This window comes from Vulpes vulpes, chromosome 2 (genome assembly GCF_048418805.1).
Source record: "Vulpes vulpes isolate BD-2025 chromosome 2, VulVul3, whole genome shotgun sequence".
Lineage (NCBI taxonomy): Eukaryota > Metazoa > Chordata > Mammalia > Carnivora > Canidae > Vulpes > Vulpes vulpes.
The window spans coordinates 40,850,617-40,870,211 of record NC_132781.1 but is presented as its reverse complement, the minus strand read 5'-3'; the positions used below and the strand labels follow the sequence as shown (position 1 = coordinate 40,870,211).

Below are 19,595 nucleotides of genomic sequence, written 5' to 3'. Positions count from 1 at the left end.
GTGTAAGCAGTAATAAAGTCCTGAATAGAGTAAGGTGCCTGAAGGTGTTTTTTGTATGAAGCACATGAAACATCTCAAAGAACATTGGATTTCTAACCTAGGACACAGCTCTTCCACAAACAGATTCTCTTTCAACATGTACTTTTTTTTTTTTTAAGATTTTATTTATTTATTCATGAGAGGCAGAGAGAGACAGAGAGAGAGAGGCAGAGACACAGGCCAAGGGAGAAGCAGACTCCCTGCAAGGAGCCTGATGTGGATCATGCCCTGGGCCAAAGGCAGACGCTCAACCCCTGAGCCACCCAGGCACCCTTCTTTCAACATGTACTTAACCTCTGGTATGATCTTGGCAAATTACTTTAAATTCTGGGATTTCTTTCTTCAAGTGTATGGAGGCTTAAACTAGATACTATCTAGCCAGAAGCACTTCAAATATAAGAAATTAATTTTTAAACAGTAATTGCTAAATATATCCTTCAAACAAAAATCACATCATGGAAATAAGAACATATTTGTAGTAATAACTAGCTAAAAATAAAGGTCCCTCTCATCTCTGAAGTTGTTCTGACTAGCAGTAGTAATTATAATAGTGAAATGAAAATGAATTTATACTTTAAATGGAAATGCGGACTCCAGCAGTATTATAGAAGTGATTATAAGACCGAGTTATACTGACATGATTTATGGAGGACACCTATATAGTAATGCTTTTTTCCTCAGAAAAATTTTTAAAAAACCATTTATTTTGGAAACAATAAGCTTATACAAAGATTAGAGGTAATAATAGCAAGACTTTTTTTTTTCTGGGCAGAGCATGCATAAGATATTCACAGACTGATTTTTTTCATCTATATTTAATTACTATGAAATGAAGTGATCGCCATTACTCTTATCATAGGTTTGTTTTAATGCTGTTAATATTTGAAGTGAATATAGCCCAGAAATACATTATCAATGCCACTTTAACTTATTGTTTCTTTTTACCAGACTTGGAAAGACAGCATAGTATAATGTGATGTTTTAAAAAAAATTTTTTTTTAAACAACGGCAACCATTTTTTTCAATTAAATTATAAAACAGATAAAAGCAGAATAGCTGGCTTGGGTGCAGAGCCTGCGATGCTGCAGTCTTGTCTTTTCCCTGGGGTAGCATCTTGAAACTCTGGGGTTTTATTGTACTAGAAAACACATGGGGTTTTGAGTCCCCTGTAACTGCGTTCAAATATCAGCTGATTGCCTTACAAACTGTGGGATGATGAGTTAATCTTTTTGAGATTCAATTACTTGTATGTGAGGTCGAAGATAGCAACTAACGTTACTGCTTATGAGTGCTATAAGGATAAGATGCTCAATAAATATCAGTTCACTTCTGCTTTTGTCTGAAATTAAACAAACACCTTATTCCACCATTAAAAAAAATGGAAATAGCTGTCTCCAGATTCAGCTATCCCAAAATTCAGATTTAGATATTTACAATTTGTCTCAGGCGGATTTTCCTCCCTCGGGTTATTAGTGTCAGGTTTCTTCTTGTCCCAGGGGTTCTAACTATGGCCTACTACCATCCTTATTGTACCTAGTTAACTCCCAGATAAACACACACATTCAGCAGTTTGCTACAAAAACTCAATAGTACACAGTGAGCACTCCATGGTTCTCATGTTTTCCTTTTCTACACAGAGGAAACAAAAATTAACTTTTGATTTTTGACTTTAAATTTCAAGTAGAACTGTTAAAATTATTCCTTTACACTAACTTTTATTAGGAAGGCTATTGCCCCATTTGCAACAACATGGATGGAACCTGAATGTGTTATGCTAAGCAAAATAAGTTAGAGAAAGACAAACACATGATTTCACTCATATGTGGAATTTAAGAAATAAAACAGATGAATATAGGGGTAAGGGAAGGAAAAATGAAAGTGGAGAGGGAGGTAAACCATAAGACTCTTAAACATAGAGAACAAACAGTGTTGCTGGAGGGGAGGTCAGTGTAGGAATGGGCTCAATGAGTGATGGGGATTGAGGGCACTCTTTGGGATGAGCACTGGCTATTACATGTAAGTGATGAATCACTAAATTCTACTCCTGAAACCAATACTACATTATATGTTAACTAACTTGAATTTAATTTTTTCTTTTTTAAAAAGATTTTATTTATTTGAGAGACAGAAAGAAAGAATATGAGCAGGGGGAGGGGCAGAGGGAGAGGGAGAAGCAGACCCCCACTGAGCATGGAGCCCTACAAGAGGCTGGATCCCAGAACTCCGAGATTATGATCTGAGCAAAGGCAGATGCTTAACCATCTGAGCCACCAAGGCACCCCTTCCTCTAAGAACTTATCAGCAAATACAACTTTTTAGTTTCCTTAATGCAGGATTTAAACATTTTTTTCTGATACAGTATTTATTGGCTTATTTTAATAGTCTCAACACTCAATCTTAAAATGATGGGAATGGATTGAGGATAGAAAGATACTGTACAATTTAAAAAGGAAAGCTGATATCTAGGTTATTTTTCAGCAAATGCATTCAATACTGATGATTATCTCAGCAGATCAGAGGTAATATTTACTGATCTTTCTTGACCTAGAAATGACATGTGCAGTATATCTCTAAAACTCTAGTTTCATGGCATGATGGTCAAGAGGGAGGGCTCTGGAGATAGGCTCTGGAGATTCTGGGTTAGAATACTAGCTCCATTACTTACTTTGGGCAAGTTATTTAACAAATCTTGCCCTCTTCCCCATCTATAAAATGGAGATAATAATAATTGCCTACCTCAGAGAGTTGTGTGAGGATTGAATGTGTTAAAAATGTTAAAGACGGGCAGCCCGGGTGGCTCAGCAGTTTAGTGCTGCCTTCCACCCAGGGCATGATCCTGGAGACCCTGGATTGAGTCCCATGTTGGGCTCTCTGCATGGAGCCTCCTTTCCCTCTGCCTGTGTCTCTGCCTCTCTTTCTCTCTGTGTCTCTCATGAATGAATAAATAAAATCTTTATTAAAAAAATGTTAAAGACTTAAAATACTGGGGCGCCTGGCTGATTCAGTCAGAAGTGCCTGTAACTCTTGATCTTGGAGTTGTAGGTTCAGGCCCCATGCTGGATGTAGAGATTACTTAAAAATAAAATCTTAAAAAGAAAAAAACTTAAAATATTACCTCACACATGGTAAGCACTCAATAAGTATTAGTTATTTATATGGTGCACTATCTATATTTGTGCATTTGTCTATCTTCATTCATCAAAACTCATTGGATGAACCCCTATTTAATGCCAGGCACAGTGATAGACACTTCAGTTATTAAGACAAATCACTCATCATCCCTACACCTGAGAGCTCACAGCAAAGCAGAAAGAAAAAGACTTGGTGCTTAAACACAGGCGTTAACTTGAATCAGATTCAAGGAGTCTCTAACTGAAGATAGTATTTCCTTCAACTACTAATATCAATGACAAATTGCAGTAGTGTTAGCAGTGCCTGTGGCTTTGTTTCCAAGGAAATTACAGATATTTCCATATCAACTTACAGTTCTTGCAGGTATCTCAAAATATTATTTGCCCTCATTACTTTGAATAATGGCAGTTATTAGATTGATCTGCTGCTAGATTTTAGCTAGTGCCTTCAAAAAGAAGCACCTACAGGGGCACCTGGCTGGCTCAGCTGGTGGAACATGAGATTTTTGATCTCCAGGTTGTGGGTTTGAGCCCCACATTGACCATAATGCTTACTTAAAAGAAAAAAAAAAAAAGCATCTACATCACAACTTTATTACTATTTTGGTAATGGTGTTTGCAATTGACCTTCTTTATAATCTGATAGATATTTGTGCATTTTTATTTTTATTTTTTGCATTTTTATTTTTTAAAGGTTTATTTATATTAGAGAGAGCACAAGAGTGGGGGGGAGGGGCAGAAGCCTAATGCGGGGCTTGATTCAGGGCTCAATCCCAGGACCCCAAAATCATGACCTGAGCCAAAGGCAGACACTTAACCTACTGAGCCACCCAGGCACCCCATATTTGTACATACTTAAAAAAAGAGGTCCATAGGCTTCATCAGACTGCCAAAGGGTCCATGGCAAAAGAAAGGTTAAAAATCCCAGCACAGAAGTCTGTGTACTGAGAAAGTGAGGGCACTATTGAAAGAGTACACAATAGGGAGGAATACAAAACAATTTTTTTAAGATTTTATTTACTTATTCATGAGGGACACAGAGAGGCAGAAACAAAGGCAGAGGGAGAAGCAGGCTCCATGTAGGGAGCCTGATGTGGGACTCGATCCTGTGTCTTCAAGATCACACTCTGGGCCAAAGGCAGGCGACAAACCACTGAGCCAACCAGGCATCCCACCAATTCTGTTTTGTAAGAGAAGCTAGGTGGCCCTCATTTTGAAAACAAACTTCAACAAAACCCAGTCAACTTTTGAGGTACTAAGAATAACTTTCTTTTGATTTCGAAGGTACACAGAAATTAGAGTTTAAAAACCTGCATTCAAGTCACAGCCCTGCCACTAAATGAACATGTTATTTCTCTGAGCCTATTTTCTCATCTGTAAAATGAAAATAATGCCAGCTTCATAGGATCGTTATGAAAAAATGAGATAATATATATAAAAGCATGGAGTTCCATGGTGGCTCAGCAGTTGGGCACCTGCCTTCCGCTCAGGCCATGATCCTGGGATCTGGGATCAAGTCCCGTATCAGGCTCCCTGCAAGGAGCCTGTTTCTCCCTCTGCCTCTGTCTCTGCCTCTCTCTCTCTCTCTCAGTCCATATCTCTCCTGAATAAATAAATAAAAATCTTTTAAAAATACATATAAAAGCATTATAGAAAACTATAAAGGTTAAAACACTTGCTATTCTTTCCTTGCCCACGTATCTAATCCTGTGCTAGAAAATATATAGACCTATATATAAAATATATATATCACACATATAAAGGACGATGGCCCTTGCTTCTTAGGATTTTACAGTTCAATTCCAGATATGGCATGAAGGCAAAAAAGAAAACCATGGAAAGCAAGTTCAGTATGAGGTAGGGGACTATATATATATAGTACATATATACATATATATAGAGGGAGGTACAGATATATATATACATACACATATGTTTTTATATATGTCATTTATATAACACCACAAAACAAATTAGCTGGCCACAAAAACAACTGTGTGATGACCTCTAAACATTTTACCTATGGAACAAAATGTGAGTAAGCAGGCTATAAAAGATAACTCATCAATTAACTCTACCTTGTCTGAGGTAATAGGATATTTTCAGTATCCTACATATATTCAAGACAAAGAAAACCAAAAATTAAAATTTGTTACTATGCCTCTTCCACAGATGGTTGGCTTGAATTCTCATGACCAGTACTGGTTAACTACTGTACACCCAAACTGTGCCCATGCCGAAACCAAGATTGCTAACATGCAGTTCTTATGTGAAATACCCTTTAAGAACATACCAACTCCCTTAGCTCCATTTCTCTGTTTATCAAAGACCAATGATAACCTGTGACTTGCTTTTTCTTGAACTGTACCTGTCCCCCACCCTCTCCTCCAAAGGGAAAACCCTGTATAAGTGATGGATCATTGGCTGGGTATATTTATTGTTAATAACTTAGCAATCTGCTTTATAACTTGATTTTTTGTGATTTGTCTAGTGTGATTTAATTCTCCAGAACCAAATGATGAAACCTCATTTTCTAATCCTGCAGTGCTTAGATGAGTTTACCAAGATCTAAAACTCCACAAACCTCTGTGGGGTGGCATTAATCAGAAAAGGCTTACTTCAGAAATCTAAAAGAGAAAAAAAAAACAAAAAAACACTTTTTTGGGGGAAGCAATTTTTTTTTTTTTAAAGCGGAGAGTACAGAATAGTACAACGAATGAGAACATTCTGGACTTTTTAATCTGACTGAAAATATAGATTATACTTAAAAATCAGCAACAGGTATACCTTATTTCGGTATTCCTGAAATGGCAAATTTTATCTTAAACCCATTATTTGGAGAGCTCATTTTCTTAAGTAGCAAATGCCTGGATTAAAAGCAGTACCTCAGATGTTTGACTAACTGTCCCAAAATCACTGGTTTTGTAAACAGCGTTTGCAGTTCACTTTTATAAAGGTCCCAAAGCAGACGTTAGAAACATGTTAAAAAGTATGAAATGGCTGTGTTTATAGATTGGGACTTTTGTTTTTTTTTTTTTATTTTTTTATTTTTTATTTTTTTTTAGATTGGGACTTTTGAAGATAATGTTTCATTTTAATGTAATATAAGATCACAGTATTTGAACTGTAAGAACATCTTAGAGATCACCTCGTCCAACCTGAAATTCAAATCTTCGGTAGGAGTGTTAGCTCAACTCCAAACCTGTCTGTTACGAGGAGACAAAACCGGGCCTAGGCATCTATCTTATTAAGCAGGACCGGCAAAACAACGGATTCCCTCTTAACTTTCGGAGCGCAAAATGAATAGGTTGTCAAGGTTATACGTACTTTAAAGAAATCGTTCACTTTACCCCTCTGACCACTCCTACGGTGCCCGGCGGGCTGAAGGGGGTGGGGATCAGATATCTAGGCTTTGCTTCCAGCACGTTGAGAAGCCACGACTTTCTCAGTAACGATCCTGAAGCTTCAAATCACCCACCAAAGTTAGTCCTCCTCGTTTTATAGGCGATTCCTGTGACATGGAAATCGCTCCCCTCGGTGGAGCCCGGTGGCGTCCGAGAGCAGCAGCCGCAGCTCCCCGGCTGCCGCCCTGTCCTCTCAGGGGCTTTGCGGGCTGGGATCGGGCCAGGGGTGGCTTGGGGCACGTGGTGGCGAGGGGACCGGAGATGCGGTCCCCGCCCCGGGATCCCCTCTGACAAGAATCGACCCATCCAACTCCCGGCCTGGCCCCTTCCTGCGAAGTTAGAGACTCGACGATCGGTAATGGATCTGAGTTCATTGAACAGGCCCCGCGCCCCCAGTTCCTCCGAGGCCCGCCTCTCTTCAGAGGTCCTGTACCCCCTTGGGGGCGGCGACTGACGACGCTCAGAAGGCGAGAAACGGCTCTCTAAGCCGCTCGCTGGGTCCCTCTATCCCCACAATGCACCGGGGCCAGCAGGAAGGCCGCTCCGACCCCTAATTTTCCCGCGAATTCAGTTCAAAGAGGCGGCCGGGCCCGCGATCGGCAGCGCGCACGGGCCAACCAAGCCGCGCCTCCGCGAGAAGCGCCTCCGCGTGACTGACGGGAGAATCCGCGGGCCAACGGGCTGGGCGGCCGGGCGGCGCGCGCTCCCGCCGGCCAATCAGGACGCCGGGCGGGGGAAGTGGGCGGAGCGAGGCCAGGCTAGGGTGAGCGGCCTCCGGAGCGGAGCGGGGCTCTCAGGAGGAGACACTTTTTTTTTCCTCCCTCCTTCCCTCCTCTCCTCCTCCCTTCCCTTCCCCTCTCCTCCCCTCTCTCCTCCTTCCCCCCTCGGTCCGCCGGAGCCTGCTGGGGCGAGCGGTTGGTATTGCAGGCGCTTACTCTCCGGGGCCGCCCGGCGGGTAGCTGGCGGGGGGAGGAGGCAGGAACCGCGATGGCGCCTCAGAAGCACGGCGGTGGGGGAGGGGGCGGCTCGGGGCCCAGCGCGGGGTCCGGGGGAGGCGGCTTCGGGGGTTCGGCGGCTGTGGCGGCGGCTACGGCGTCGGGCGGCAAATCCGGCGGCGGGGGCTGTGGAGGCGGCGGCAGTTACTCGGCCTCCTCCTCCTCCTCCGCGGCGGCAGCGGCTGGGGCCGCGGTGTTACCGGTGAAGAAGCCGAAAATGGAGCACGTCCAGGCTGACCACGAGCTTTTCCTCCAGGCCTTTGAGAGTGAGTGTGTTTGAGGCTTCGAGGGCAGGAATACCCCGTCTTCCAGCATTAGGGGGCCGGGACGCTCGTACTGGGCCCCCTTCCTCGCCGGGACTCGACTTGATTGGGGAGTGGAGGGAGGAATTGAGGGTGCCGGTCCCACTCGAGGGATTACGGTCAGGGGGCCCCGAAGTCTAGGTAGGGCCTCCGGGGTGCAGGTGAGGTTCTTGACTCCCCGAAGATTAGCGCACGAGCTTGGGCAGTGGGGCCCCACGTTAAGAGCAGCCCCCTTTTAGGTGAGAAGGTTACAGTTGGACTGAGGATGCCGTCAGATCCCAAGACGAGTTCTTGATTTCTTTCATGTCTCTTCTTACACTAGAAGTACAAGTGTTTCGGTTGTAGGTTTCGAGGAGCAGAATTAAGCCTGTGAAGTGATGAGGGCAGTAAAATCGACCAAATTTGTCATTTGTCTGAAATGCTTTCGCACTAACTTGGTGCTGCATGTTAATATGGCACCTTTTGATGCTTCAGAACCTTTCAGATCTGTCCGCCCATTCCATGAGTACATAAACTGAGTCCTGTTGTGCTTAAGCACCTTATCTTGAGACGACCTCGGAAATCTGCCCGTTGTACTTGTCTTAATTACGGGACGTTTTCTTATGTCAGTTTTGGCTTTTAAGGTCTTGTTTAAGGGGCGAAACTATGACTTGATTTGGAAAGGAAGCCAAGGTGTCTGGAAACAAACAATAGAATTTATTAAAATCAGCATGACTGTAAATAATCTCAACTGTCCTTTAATGAGTATTATACCCTGATTGTTTTCCTTTTTGCTTTTGTGTACGTTTTATAATTTGAATGATCGCTAATAGCTAAATAACAAACTTGGAGAAACTCGGCTTTACCGCCGAATGTCTTTATTTACAATTTTATTGTGGCATATGTTTAAGGCATGGTATCAGCTGTGCTTGAAAAGACGTATTACATTGTTTAATACCCTTCTTTCATTCTCTCTGATTAGTGCTTCATGAAATTCTAATTGGAATTCAATACAAGGAATTTCAGTTTTTATTGAAACGAATATTGAACCTGCTTGAGAGAGATTCACAGTCTTTCTTTTGCTTAATCTACTTTGAAAAATCTGGAGTGCTTTAAATTGGAAAAATGGTGGAGAACTGAAGGCAGTGATGACAATAAACATACATGTTTGTACCCCTTCTAAGTTATCTTCTCCTTTTCGTTTGACAGTAAAAACTAACTGAAGATTAAGTGGGAATTTAAACATTTCTTTCTGTTATGAGAAGACAAATCTGCCAAGAAAGTTTAAGCTATTTTGCTTTCTGATGAGTCTACCTTAGAGGAGTAAGCTGTCCTTAAGTGCTAGATTTTGTCAACAAAACAACTTGATTCTTCTCTAATATTAATCCTAATTTCTGGGAAATTAAAATGCTGTTTACTGATACAGTCAGTTATCTTTAGTTCATTTTGATACTTCTTTATTTAGAGAAATGTAATACTGCTAAATCATTAAGGGAACTGGTATTTGTATATAAAATATATTTTTTTATGTATAAAGGCAGAGGAACTTTAAACAACATTAAAAAGCCTAGGAATCTGTCAATTAATTTAAAAATACATGTTCAGGTAGTGTTTACGTATTGGAATATATGTAATATATTCAATATAAGTATTGAGCAAAATAGATAAAAACTTCAAGTATAACTAAATATTCATTGGAAATTTAAGCTACACTTTGCATCTCATTTCTTTCAGTATGGATTCACAATCATATCTGCATTAGGACATCCAGGAAACTGTTTTATTCTGTTTTGGCTTACTACAAATTTTTTAAAAGATCAGTTAAAAATCGAAAATTTCATTTTGTCGTTTAGCATCAATAAGTTCTTTTGCTGAATCCGGCTACCTTGTTTCGGCTACTTTTTGGGAGGAGATGCGTAACAGTTTAAATTAGCTAAATAATCAGTGTAATTACTCTTCAGTTCTGCATACAGACTAGTTTAAAAAGTTAGCTACCTTAGAAATGCAAGGCCTAAGCACAAGATTGAGGGAAACCTTTAATTTAAAATAAATGTAGATGAGTTTTGTGAATATAAGACATAGATTGAATGTTTTTTTTATCTTACTGTGCGTACCAATTTTCTTGATGTCAATATTTAGTACATGATTTTCATACAGGTGATTGGTTTACATTGGTTATAACACTGACTGGACTGGTTATTTTCTTGAGAACTTAAGTAATCCTTTTGTTTCCTGTTACCTAGAACCAACGCAGATCTATAGATTTCTTCGAACTCGAAATCTTATAGCTGTAAGTAGTCAATAAAATTAATGAATATTTTTTTCATAAAATTTCATGCATTTAATTTTAACATTTCTAAAACTTTTTTTATAGCCAATATTTTTGCACAGGACTCTTACTTACATGTCTCATCGAAACTCCAGAACAAACATCAAAAGGTACATTTTGTGAATCTTATTTTGAGTTGATCAAACGATATTAAAGTTGTGTTTTAAAGTACTATTTCTAATTAAAGATTAAATATGAAGACTGAGGTGAAAAAGTGGTTGAATTGGTTGCCAGGTGATTTTTTTTCTAATAGTATCATTTTTATAAATCCCAGTTTATTACCATTTTTTTTTCCTAATAGGAATGATTTAGTAGTGGAGTGAATGAAGTAATTTTACTGAATAATATTTTTACTTTGTGCTATGAGTTACTTTCAAGTTTGGTAGAAGTTGGGGGTTTAAATATCGAAGGACTCAGGGAAATATCTTGAATAAGTAAATTTAGGTTAATTTTTAAACATTTCCTATATGTTCTAACAATAAAGAATTTGCTTCCATAATGATAGGTTCAGAAAGTTTCATTTTATGTCTTCGGTGGTGATCTTTCTAGAAAAGGAAATATTTCTGAAGTTAGTAGGTTGTGAGTGTCCTTAAAAAACAAGATAGTCTTAATTAGTCTTCAAGTGGAGTCTGGAGGTGTCGATCAGAGCTTATTTTTGTTTGTACATGTAATATGTAACCATATATAATTATGGAATGCTGGTTTCTTACCCTACATGAAAGATTATTGAGTATATCAAATGAACAATTTTAAGTTTAAAGGAGAGAACTTGTATTAAGCATTTAGTATTGTTAGTCTTGATTCACTAAAACCATGAAGCTATCCTGATAGACTTTGAAACCAAACTCCTTTGGAGACTCCTACTGATTACTAAGCATCATGTTTCCATAGCAAGACTTGGTTTAGCTTTATAAATATACCTAAGTGTATTTTGAAGGATTAAAATGTTAAAACCATTTGTCTTCTGGTAATCTTTCTGAACAGGGAGAGTGTGTGCGAGCGATTGCATGCTTGTGGGCATTACATTTAATAGATGAAGCTTGCCAAGAGCCTAAATAACTAGGAAGAAGGTGATGGATTAGGCAAAAGAATTAAATTTGTCAGCTTTTTGCCTGTCTGTGCCATTATTTGATCAATGCCAGGGTTTAGCAGACTTTTTCTGTGAAGGACCAGATAGTAAAGGACCTTGTGATCCAGGAGGCAGAATTCAGTTTATTAATTAGAATGTAGGTAGGTACTTATGCAAAGAAAGAGAAAACAAGTGTCTACAAATTTTTTATTGATGAAATTTAAAATACAATAATTGAGTACAGTATTTTGTAAGATCTGCCTACTAGTGAGAAGTGTGAGATTCTTATTTTTGTAGAATGGGAGGAAATGACATTTACCTTACTTGGGGTTTAGAGTTAGTGTTCTCTATCAAATCAATTGCAAATATTTATCCATAAAAATGATTCTTAGCTCACGGCTATGCAGAAAGAGACAGTAGGCCAGATTTGGCCTATGGTCCATAGTGTGCTGATTTATTCTATAAAACTAGGAGAATTTTATTAAGAGGTAGTTAACTCTTTTCTCTAGTATTTTTAATAGGGAAGATCAGTTATTTAGGATGCCGCCTGATTTCAGTTTAAAAGTGATTAAGTTTTTTGGGGGTGGCTGGCTGTCCGTAGAGCATGCGATTTTTTATCTCAGAGTTGTAAGTTCAAGCCCTATATTGGGTGTAGAGATTAAACATTCTTTTTTTTTAATGATTAAGTTTTTTTCAAAGTAAGTTTGAGTTAATCCATAAATTAAAAAAATACATTTAATGTATTAAATTACCATAAGTTCATTATTCTCCTGTCATGTTTGTTTATGGGGCTATTTGTCTCATTGGATACATTTCTGTTGTCTGCTAATATAGGTGGAGACAGTTTTAAAAGCTTGGTAGGAGAAATTACTTTTCTTAATTTATTGCTCCTTAGGGAAAAAATTGTCTTTTCCAGAAATTTTGCAGCAGTTTACCAGCCAAGAAACATGTGAATCCCATAGTTTATTTCCATGCAAAAATGCATTAGGAGTCACTTAATACTTTTGTTATATACTTGGCTTATAAAAGACATTAGAACTAATTTTTAACAATTATACAGCTTGCATCCTCAAATGAATGCTGTTCTTTTCAAAGTAGTTGGTGACTTCGGAAGGTGGTGAATTTAGCTTAGTGATTGTGGTCTTCGTTAAACATGTTTTTGGGACTCCTTTTATAAAGTTGCTTTTAATACGATCCTTTTGCTCAAAATGATTTTTGGAACTCCGTTTTTACTGTTATAACAGCATAATACCCGTTGTTGGGATAAATATAGCATTCCCTTTGAAATCATCCACTCAGTTGTGATATTAATTCTGTATGTTTATTAAACTCTCCTTGTACTTTAGTTTCACTTTATAGAGGTATTCAAATTCTATAGACTAACACAACATTGATACAGTGGAAATATTTGTGAGGAGAAGGCCATCTTTTATTGAATCCATTTTACTAGATTTCATGTAAACTGTTCCTGAATCCTCCGAAGAAAATTTCCTGGAATTCCTTGGATTTTAAACATATTCTCCTTTTTGATTATCTTTTAATAATCATTTCCCTTATTAAATCTGGGACTGTTGCAATGCCTTTCTAAAGAACAGACATACTTGGTGCTGAGAGTGAGGCTGCTTTTGTATAGTTGCTTATGTGGTTTTGGTTTTTTCCTAAGGAAGACTGGATTGCCTTTATGATCTTACCTATTTCACATGGTTGTTAATATTCAACTTTCCTATGAACTTCTCCTATGCACACCTCCATAATTTTGGAAGAGATGAACCTTGTGACTTAGAGTCTTAACTTTTCTTTCTACAGGCAGGATTTCTTCTTAATCATTACATAAACATAAACATATTATTCTTAAAAGTTTCCAGTAACTTCACAACCTTCCTTAATAGTACATTTTCAGTATTTATAATGGAACGTTCTTTGCAACTAGCCTAAAATAATTCTACATTTTTCTTCTTTCTTCTCTCTTATCTGTGGAGAATGAAAAATGTATTGCCATCCTTCCTAAAAAGTACTACTTACTATGCTCTATTGGATGAAACTTTAATATTGAAGTTTTCAGTAACTCTAAAGGTAAAGAGAGAAGCTTTTTTAAAAAAAGATCCTTTGTTAATGGAGGCTGTTTTTTCATCTGAACTGTAGATTGCATCTATTCTGCTCTTCCTATTAGTATTCTACTGTAATTTATTTACATTAACATTTCTCTGTGGGTGATGAACATAAGGAGGGCATGTGATGTAATGAGCACTGGGTATTCTATAAGACTGGTGACTCGCTGACCTCTACCTCTGAAACCAATAATACATTATCTGTTAATTAATTGATTTTAAATAAACTTCAAAACATTTCTCTACCGATAATTTTTTATAATAGTAGTTGAGTACAATAGTTGTTATTGAGGAATGAGCATATCAGTAATTTCTAGTATCTGAATTCAAGCTTTACAAAGTAATTTATGTGGAATACATTAAGCTTTTCATGTCTTAAGTTTGAAGAAAATAAGTATAAAAAAATACTTGTTTCCAATTAACAAATGCGGGTCTAGATTTCTAGCCTCTGTCTATAGGACAAGTATAATAGACCACCGTAAGAACTAAATAAGGCTTGTTTTAGAGTCAATTCATTCTGAAATTGCTTGGGAGCATGTGGAGGTTATTAATTTAAGTTTCTATTTTGTGGAAAATGTACTTTTTTCCTCTTAAACTTGTAAAGTTAAAAGCCAGTAATCGTATGATTTGATGGGTATTATCCCCTAAACTTCAAAATTTTTCCATGATGGTTGTTGATATAGCCATCTCTTTAATATGACATATCACTTAATTTTAGCCATTGCTAGTAATCTTTGGCGATTTCTGTTAACTTCAGATATTTTTAATAAAATATCTTTTTTTATGTAATCGTGCAACCACATATTTGTCAGCTTACTTAATAGAAATAGATGAATGTTTCAAAATATATATGGTTTGCATTTGTTTGGTTCAGTCCAACAGATGCTTGAATACTGTTCAAATGTAAGGTGCTGATGCAAGCACTATGTGGCTTTCCTTGAAGAAAAGCAATCTCTGCCCTTCAGGAACTTAGAGTCTAGGAGAAATACTATATTTATGCAAATTAACATTTATGAGACTAAATGTCAAAATAAATATAAGCCAGGTGTCATAGGTAAGGGGAAATCACTCTGGTTTGGGAATAATTACAAAAGGTTTTATGGAAAAGATAGCATTTGAGATGGGACTTGAAGGCTTGTCTACTGTATTATAACATATACTGTCTCAATGTAGTATTCATTGTTATGGCTAATCATCCACAATTTATCTTATTAAAAATAATCAAAATCAGATTTCCAACTTGCCTATTATGGTGACAATAAAGTGTAATCTTTTTTTTTTTTTTTCCCAGTTGAGAAGTGATTATTTTGTTTATCTGTTTCTTTCAGGAAAACATTTAAAGTTGATGATATGTTATCAAAAGTAGAGAAAATGAAAGGAGAGCAAGAATCTCATAGGTAAGATAACCTATCAGTTTACATTTAAGTGACATACTTAAGGAAAGAGGAAAAAATTATAGTGATCATTTCTCTAGTGATCACCCCAATATTGTAAGGAGTTAGAAGAAACCTTAGAGGTCAGTTGGTCCAAACTCATACATAAATCAGGAATTAATAGTTCTCTAGCATATATGGCAGAGATCCCTTAAGCCTCATCTTGAATACCTCCAGCTCTGGGGACTCACTTTTCTTAGGCAGTTGTGTTCATTATTGTTTATCTCTATTACCAGATTCTTGCATTTTGACTCAAAATCTCTATAACTTATGCAGTTGGTATTAATCCTACTACCTCATGTAAGGAGGGATGGAGACTCATATTTATGGTATATTTATTCTATGCTAGATGGTATGCCAGATGCTTCACAACATGACATTTCTTCTAAATAATTGTCTTCAAATCTGAAAGAGCCTCTCATTCCATCTTGTCCTTCCCCATATTTATACCTTTCAGTCAAAATATTCCTAACTTAATATTTGAAATATGTTCATCGCATAAGTTTCAGAAACTTGACCCTTGGGACAGAATCTATTTATTGTATGTTTTCAAACGTAATAACTCAGAACTAATCCCTAAAAGTTCTGACTAGCCTACTATCTGCCTAAGCTAGATAGTGTGCTTCCATTTTTTCTTTGATAAGTAAACTAAAGAAAGTTAAGTATCATTCTAAAGAGATACAGGAACTTGGGTGGTATTTGTTTATTCATTGACTACTTTCAGGGAGAATACAAAACTAAAAGGACTAAATTTTTTAAAAATGAAGCTGGTAAAATTGCCGTAATAGATTTTTGTCTCTTGAAAATTTAAATCATACCTTACCAATTTAGATAGGATGTACGCTGACTTGATACTTCATTTATGGTTTCTTATTTTAGTAACTGGTGTAAGATGTCATTTTTGCAGTTGCTTATATTTTAACTTTGGCTTTTGAATTCAGTTATTTTGTTACTTGAATTGAAAAATCGCATTTTTAATTACGTGTCTTGCATTCTTGTAGGACTGAACTGTAATTTATATTTCCATGTCTAGGCAGTCTTGACTTGTAAATAAGCTATGATGGTCCATTCTAGAAGCTGAGATCCCAAATCTTTACCTAATCTATTACTGCTCAAGGAGTACCTTACAACATAGGACTGAGAATGTTGTCAGTATGTGTACACTCTTGCTTGAATTTCTGTTCCAGATTCCTTGTCTGATCACCTACCCTAGACAGATCTCTTGGGATCCTCAGGGCCTTTTTTACTAAAGTATAAGCTGTAGTCAGAACCTGATCTCTGAGCTTTCCTAATTCTTTTCTCCTGAACATTTTAATAGTTTGACCTGCAGGTCTTTCAGGGTTTGTGTAGGAAGGAAAAATAAACCAAGAAGAAAACTTAGCCCTTTTCTTGATCTTCCCCATCAAGGTATTATCGTTATCACTGCTAAATCTACTACTATCTCATTGGGATGTTCACTTTAATAAATACTACTTTGCTTTCCTTAGAATGTGTGTTGTGAGGGAAACACGTAATACTGGTCGGTTCTCTGTGAATAATCACTCACTCAGTAATTTTGTTCCTTTTGACCCGGTGCGTTCAACAGCTAGGCCAGTATTGTAACAGGTATTTTTAACTCAGAAGTTTCAGAGGGTTGCAAGAATTCTTTCCTGTAATTTTGAAAAACAACTTTTTCAGTCTTCAGGATCCAGTTGAGACTAGTGAATTGGCCATTTCAACCCCCTAAGATTGATCTCTTTCTCTCTGTCTCTTTCTCTTAAAAAAAATAAAATAACAGCCCTAACTATGTTGGAGCTGACCATGCTTAATGCCCAAGAAGGCACTTTAGGCTCCAGAGGTGTTGAGTTATTGTGCTAAGTGCTTCAGCATCCCCCCACAAGATCTTTATGAATTTCTCAGTGTCACTCCCAGAGTCACTAAAATGAATTGGGAGATTGCTTCGTTTTAAGTTTACCCCTAAGGCTCTGTATTATTAAATTACTTCAATGTATTTTTCACCTCCAATTAGGCATAATCCTGTTGTTCCATTAAACTTATCACATAGGATTGTAAGAAGTTCCCTAGACACCCAATTGTCATTCTGGCACTATAAAACTTTAAAAAAAACTGTGGTCAAATTCTCTTACAAGAGGACAAAATTAATCTTTGTTTTTCCTGACATCAATTAGTAGAAGTTAAATCATGCACAAAACATATCTGTCTTCCATGTATATTTTTTATTCTGTACCATCTCTGATCTTAATTCAATTTGGTTGGATCCTAGATTTGTTCAACAGCAATAGTCTGGGAGTCTTCCATTGGAACTCATGTTCTTTGAGCACTTCCAAATTTGTAATATCTTTACTCCTAGATCCCATGTATTTCATTCTCTAGAGTTCAGGGGAGTATCAAGATACACAAATGTAGTACTATAGCCCCAAGTTAGAACAATCAACAGCCTGACCTATTTATGTCATTTGTAGTAACTTAAAAACCAGATCAAATTCCCAGCATTATCTGTGCAAAATGAAGTTGGTGTTCAAGGATCTTTTATTATTTTATATTCTAGAGCTACTATTGTCTTTACTCGTCACAGAAATGGGCAGAACTTATTAGGAGAAGCAACTGATGGGGATAAAAGGACATTTCATAGTTTTTATTTCCTTAAGATGTCAGTCAATTTGTGGCAATAAGCCATATTTGACATTTGTAACCCTACCATCTATGAAGATTATGTCGTTTCTTGAAGAATGGCTTTCTGAAAACTTCATACGAGTTAGATTCTAGAAATTCATAGTGTTGTACCTTTAGTCTCAAATTTTGCCGGCTGTTTCTTGCTTTTTGGTGTGATAGGGTATATTTCAAATGTCTTTATTTTCTTTTTAGAATGTTTGATGTAATTCCTCTTCAGTTATTTCTGGCATTCCAATTTATTGTGGGTTTCAAATTTATTGTGGGTCTTGACCAAGTACTATGGCTTGCTGGAATAAATCACTGGTCTGTAATTTTTCATCCTAGCAGGATCCCAGGAGTCTTTTGTGCTATTAGTACTACCAGTTTTAGAATTCTGTAGTCATAACTCCTTTAACTTCAAAGTGCATGAGCACTGGCTGAAAGGTAGCATGAAGAGATTTCCAAATTGGAGTTGCTTCCCGAAAGTATTTCCTGGAGCCAAGTGAGAAGCAAAATGTCTTTTCTCTCTTCCCCTTAATCATCATCCATTCCTGGTCCTCTGTTAGCAGCTAGAAAAATCCCCTCAAAAGATACCAGCACTAGAGCTTTTATTAGGGACATTTTCAAGCCAGTATTTTAGTAGATAACATAAATTGCCTTTCATCACTTCTTATTGTTACCACCAAAGCTTTTGAATTAATAATCTTTATTTTCTAAGCATCTTTTGTATAAAGAAGTCCTGATCTTTTTTTTTCTTTTCCCCCTAAGAGTCCAGTTTTTTTTTGGTGTACCAGGTCCAAAACTCTGTTCTAGTGCTGGGGATATAATAGCAAAACTCATGAAGACCTTGCCTTTCTGGAGGAAAAAGATAAATTTCATAATGTGTACAATTGTAAAATAATTGCTAGGAAAGAAAAATATAGGGAAACAATGTATGAAGCAGGTGCACCAGCTCTTGTTTGAGATGTTGGATTTGGGAATAGTGATGGTCAAGAGGGCTTCCTTAAAAAAAGGAGCTGAGATATGAAGATGAATATAGCAGTAAGATGGGGACCAAGAGGGTGAACAGATAGGTGATTCTAAATAAAGAGAGTATTTCAGGTACGACATTTGAGGCCAGAGTAGCCGAGTAGAAAGAATAAGGAGAGTGGCATTAGATAAGGCTAGAGCAGATGGCCATGGCCAGATAATGCAGAGCCTTGTAGGCTATTTAAGCATATTCGTCTTTATCCCAAAAAGTCATAAATTACTTTAAATAGATATATTGAATTAATGGCATTTCCCTACCATTCTCTTTTGTAGATTTAGCTGCATTTTTTAAATTTAAGGCTGCTTCTTAATTGTATGTCTTTTCTACCATTCATAAGATCTGAGATGCTTCTCCCCTTTCTCTTTTTTTAACAATCTTGTATTGGACACACGTTTTGAAATTATTTTTAAATCAGCATCTTTGGGCAGCCTTGGTGGCTCAGTGGTTTAGCGCCGCCTTCAGTCCAGGGAGTGATCCTGGAGACCCGGGATCGAGTCCCACATCAGGCTCCCTGCATGGAACCTGCTCCTCCCTCTGCCTGCATCTCTGCCTCTCTCTCTCTCTGTGTCTCTCATGAATAAATAAATAAAATCTTTAAAAAAAAAAAATCAGCATCTTTTCATGTTTGAGTTTTAGTTTCTCTTTCAGAACCTGAGCCATGGATTCTTTTTACATACTTACTCCTAAAGGTGCCTTATCAGTTGCTACTGAGCATGTCTGATTCTTAAAATCTTAAGTGTTTAAAAACAGGTTTTTATGATGTTTCTGTTTATATAATCTTTGGGTTTACAATAATTCCTTTATGTTTTGTCTATTATACTTCTAGAAAGGGATTTATTTATTTGTAAAGGACTCCCTCCCCTCATTCAGCTTTATCTTCTCATTACAAAATGTTTCCCATTCTTGTGTCTGAATCTTGGAAGAGAGGCTGGATTCCCAGAATAATGGGATTGAGGTAGTCACCAATTTCTCAGTTTATTTATTTATTTATTACTTTTTTAAAATTTTTTTATTATTTTTTTTAAGAATTTATTTATTCATGAGAGAGAGAGGCAGAGACACAGGCGGAGGGAGAAGCAGGCTCCACTCAGGGAGCCCAATGTGGGACTCGATCCCGGGACTCC

General features: G+C 37.4%; 1 protein-coding gene across 6 annotated transcripts in view; it reads left to right on the top strand.

The window, feature by feature from the left end:
- Positions 1-7,305: 7,305 nt before the first annotated feature.
- Positions 7,306-19,595, top strand: part of SUZ12 (SUZ12 polycomb repressive complex 2 subunit) — a 45,629-nt gene continuing 33,339 nt past the window's right edge. The window contains exons 1-5 of one of the 6 annotated variants that reach the window (XM_072747742.1): positions 7,314-7,337; positions 7,749-7,835; positions 10,094-10,140; positions 10,225-10,289; positions 14,685-14,753. In XM_072747742.1, coding sequence (XP_072603843.1) covers positions 7,787-7,835; positions 10,094-10,140; positions 10,225-10,289; positions 14,685-14,753 — 230 coding nt within the window. In that variant the 5' untranslated portion in view covers positions 7,314-7,337; positions 7,749-7,786. Of the gene's footprint in view, positions 7,836-10,093; positions 10,141-10,224; positions 10,290-14,684; positions 14,754-19,595 lie in introns of all 6 variants that reach the window. The other 5 variants (XM_072747741.1, XM_072747744.1, XM_072747743.1 and 2 more) reach the window with 5 other exon arrangements.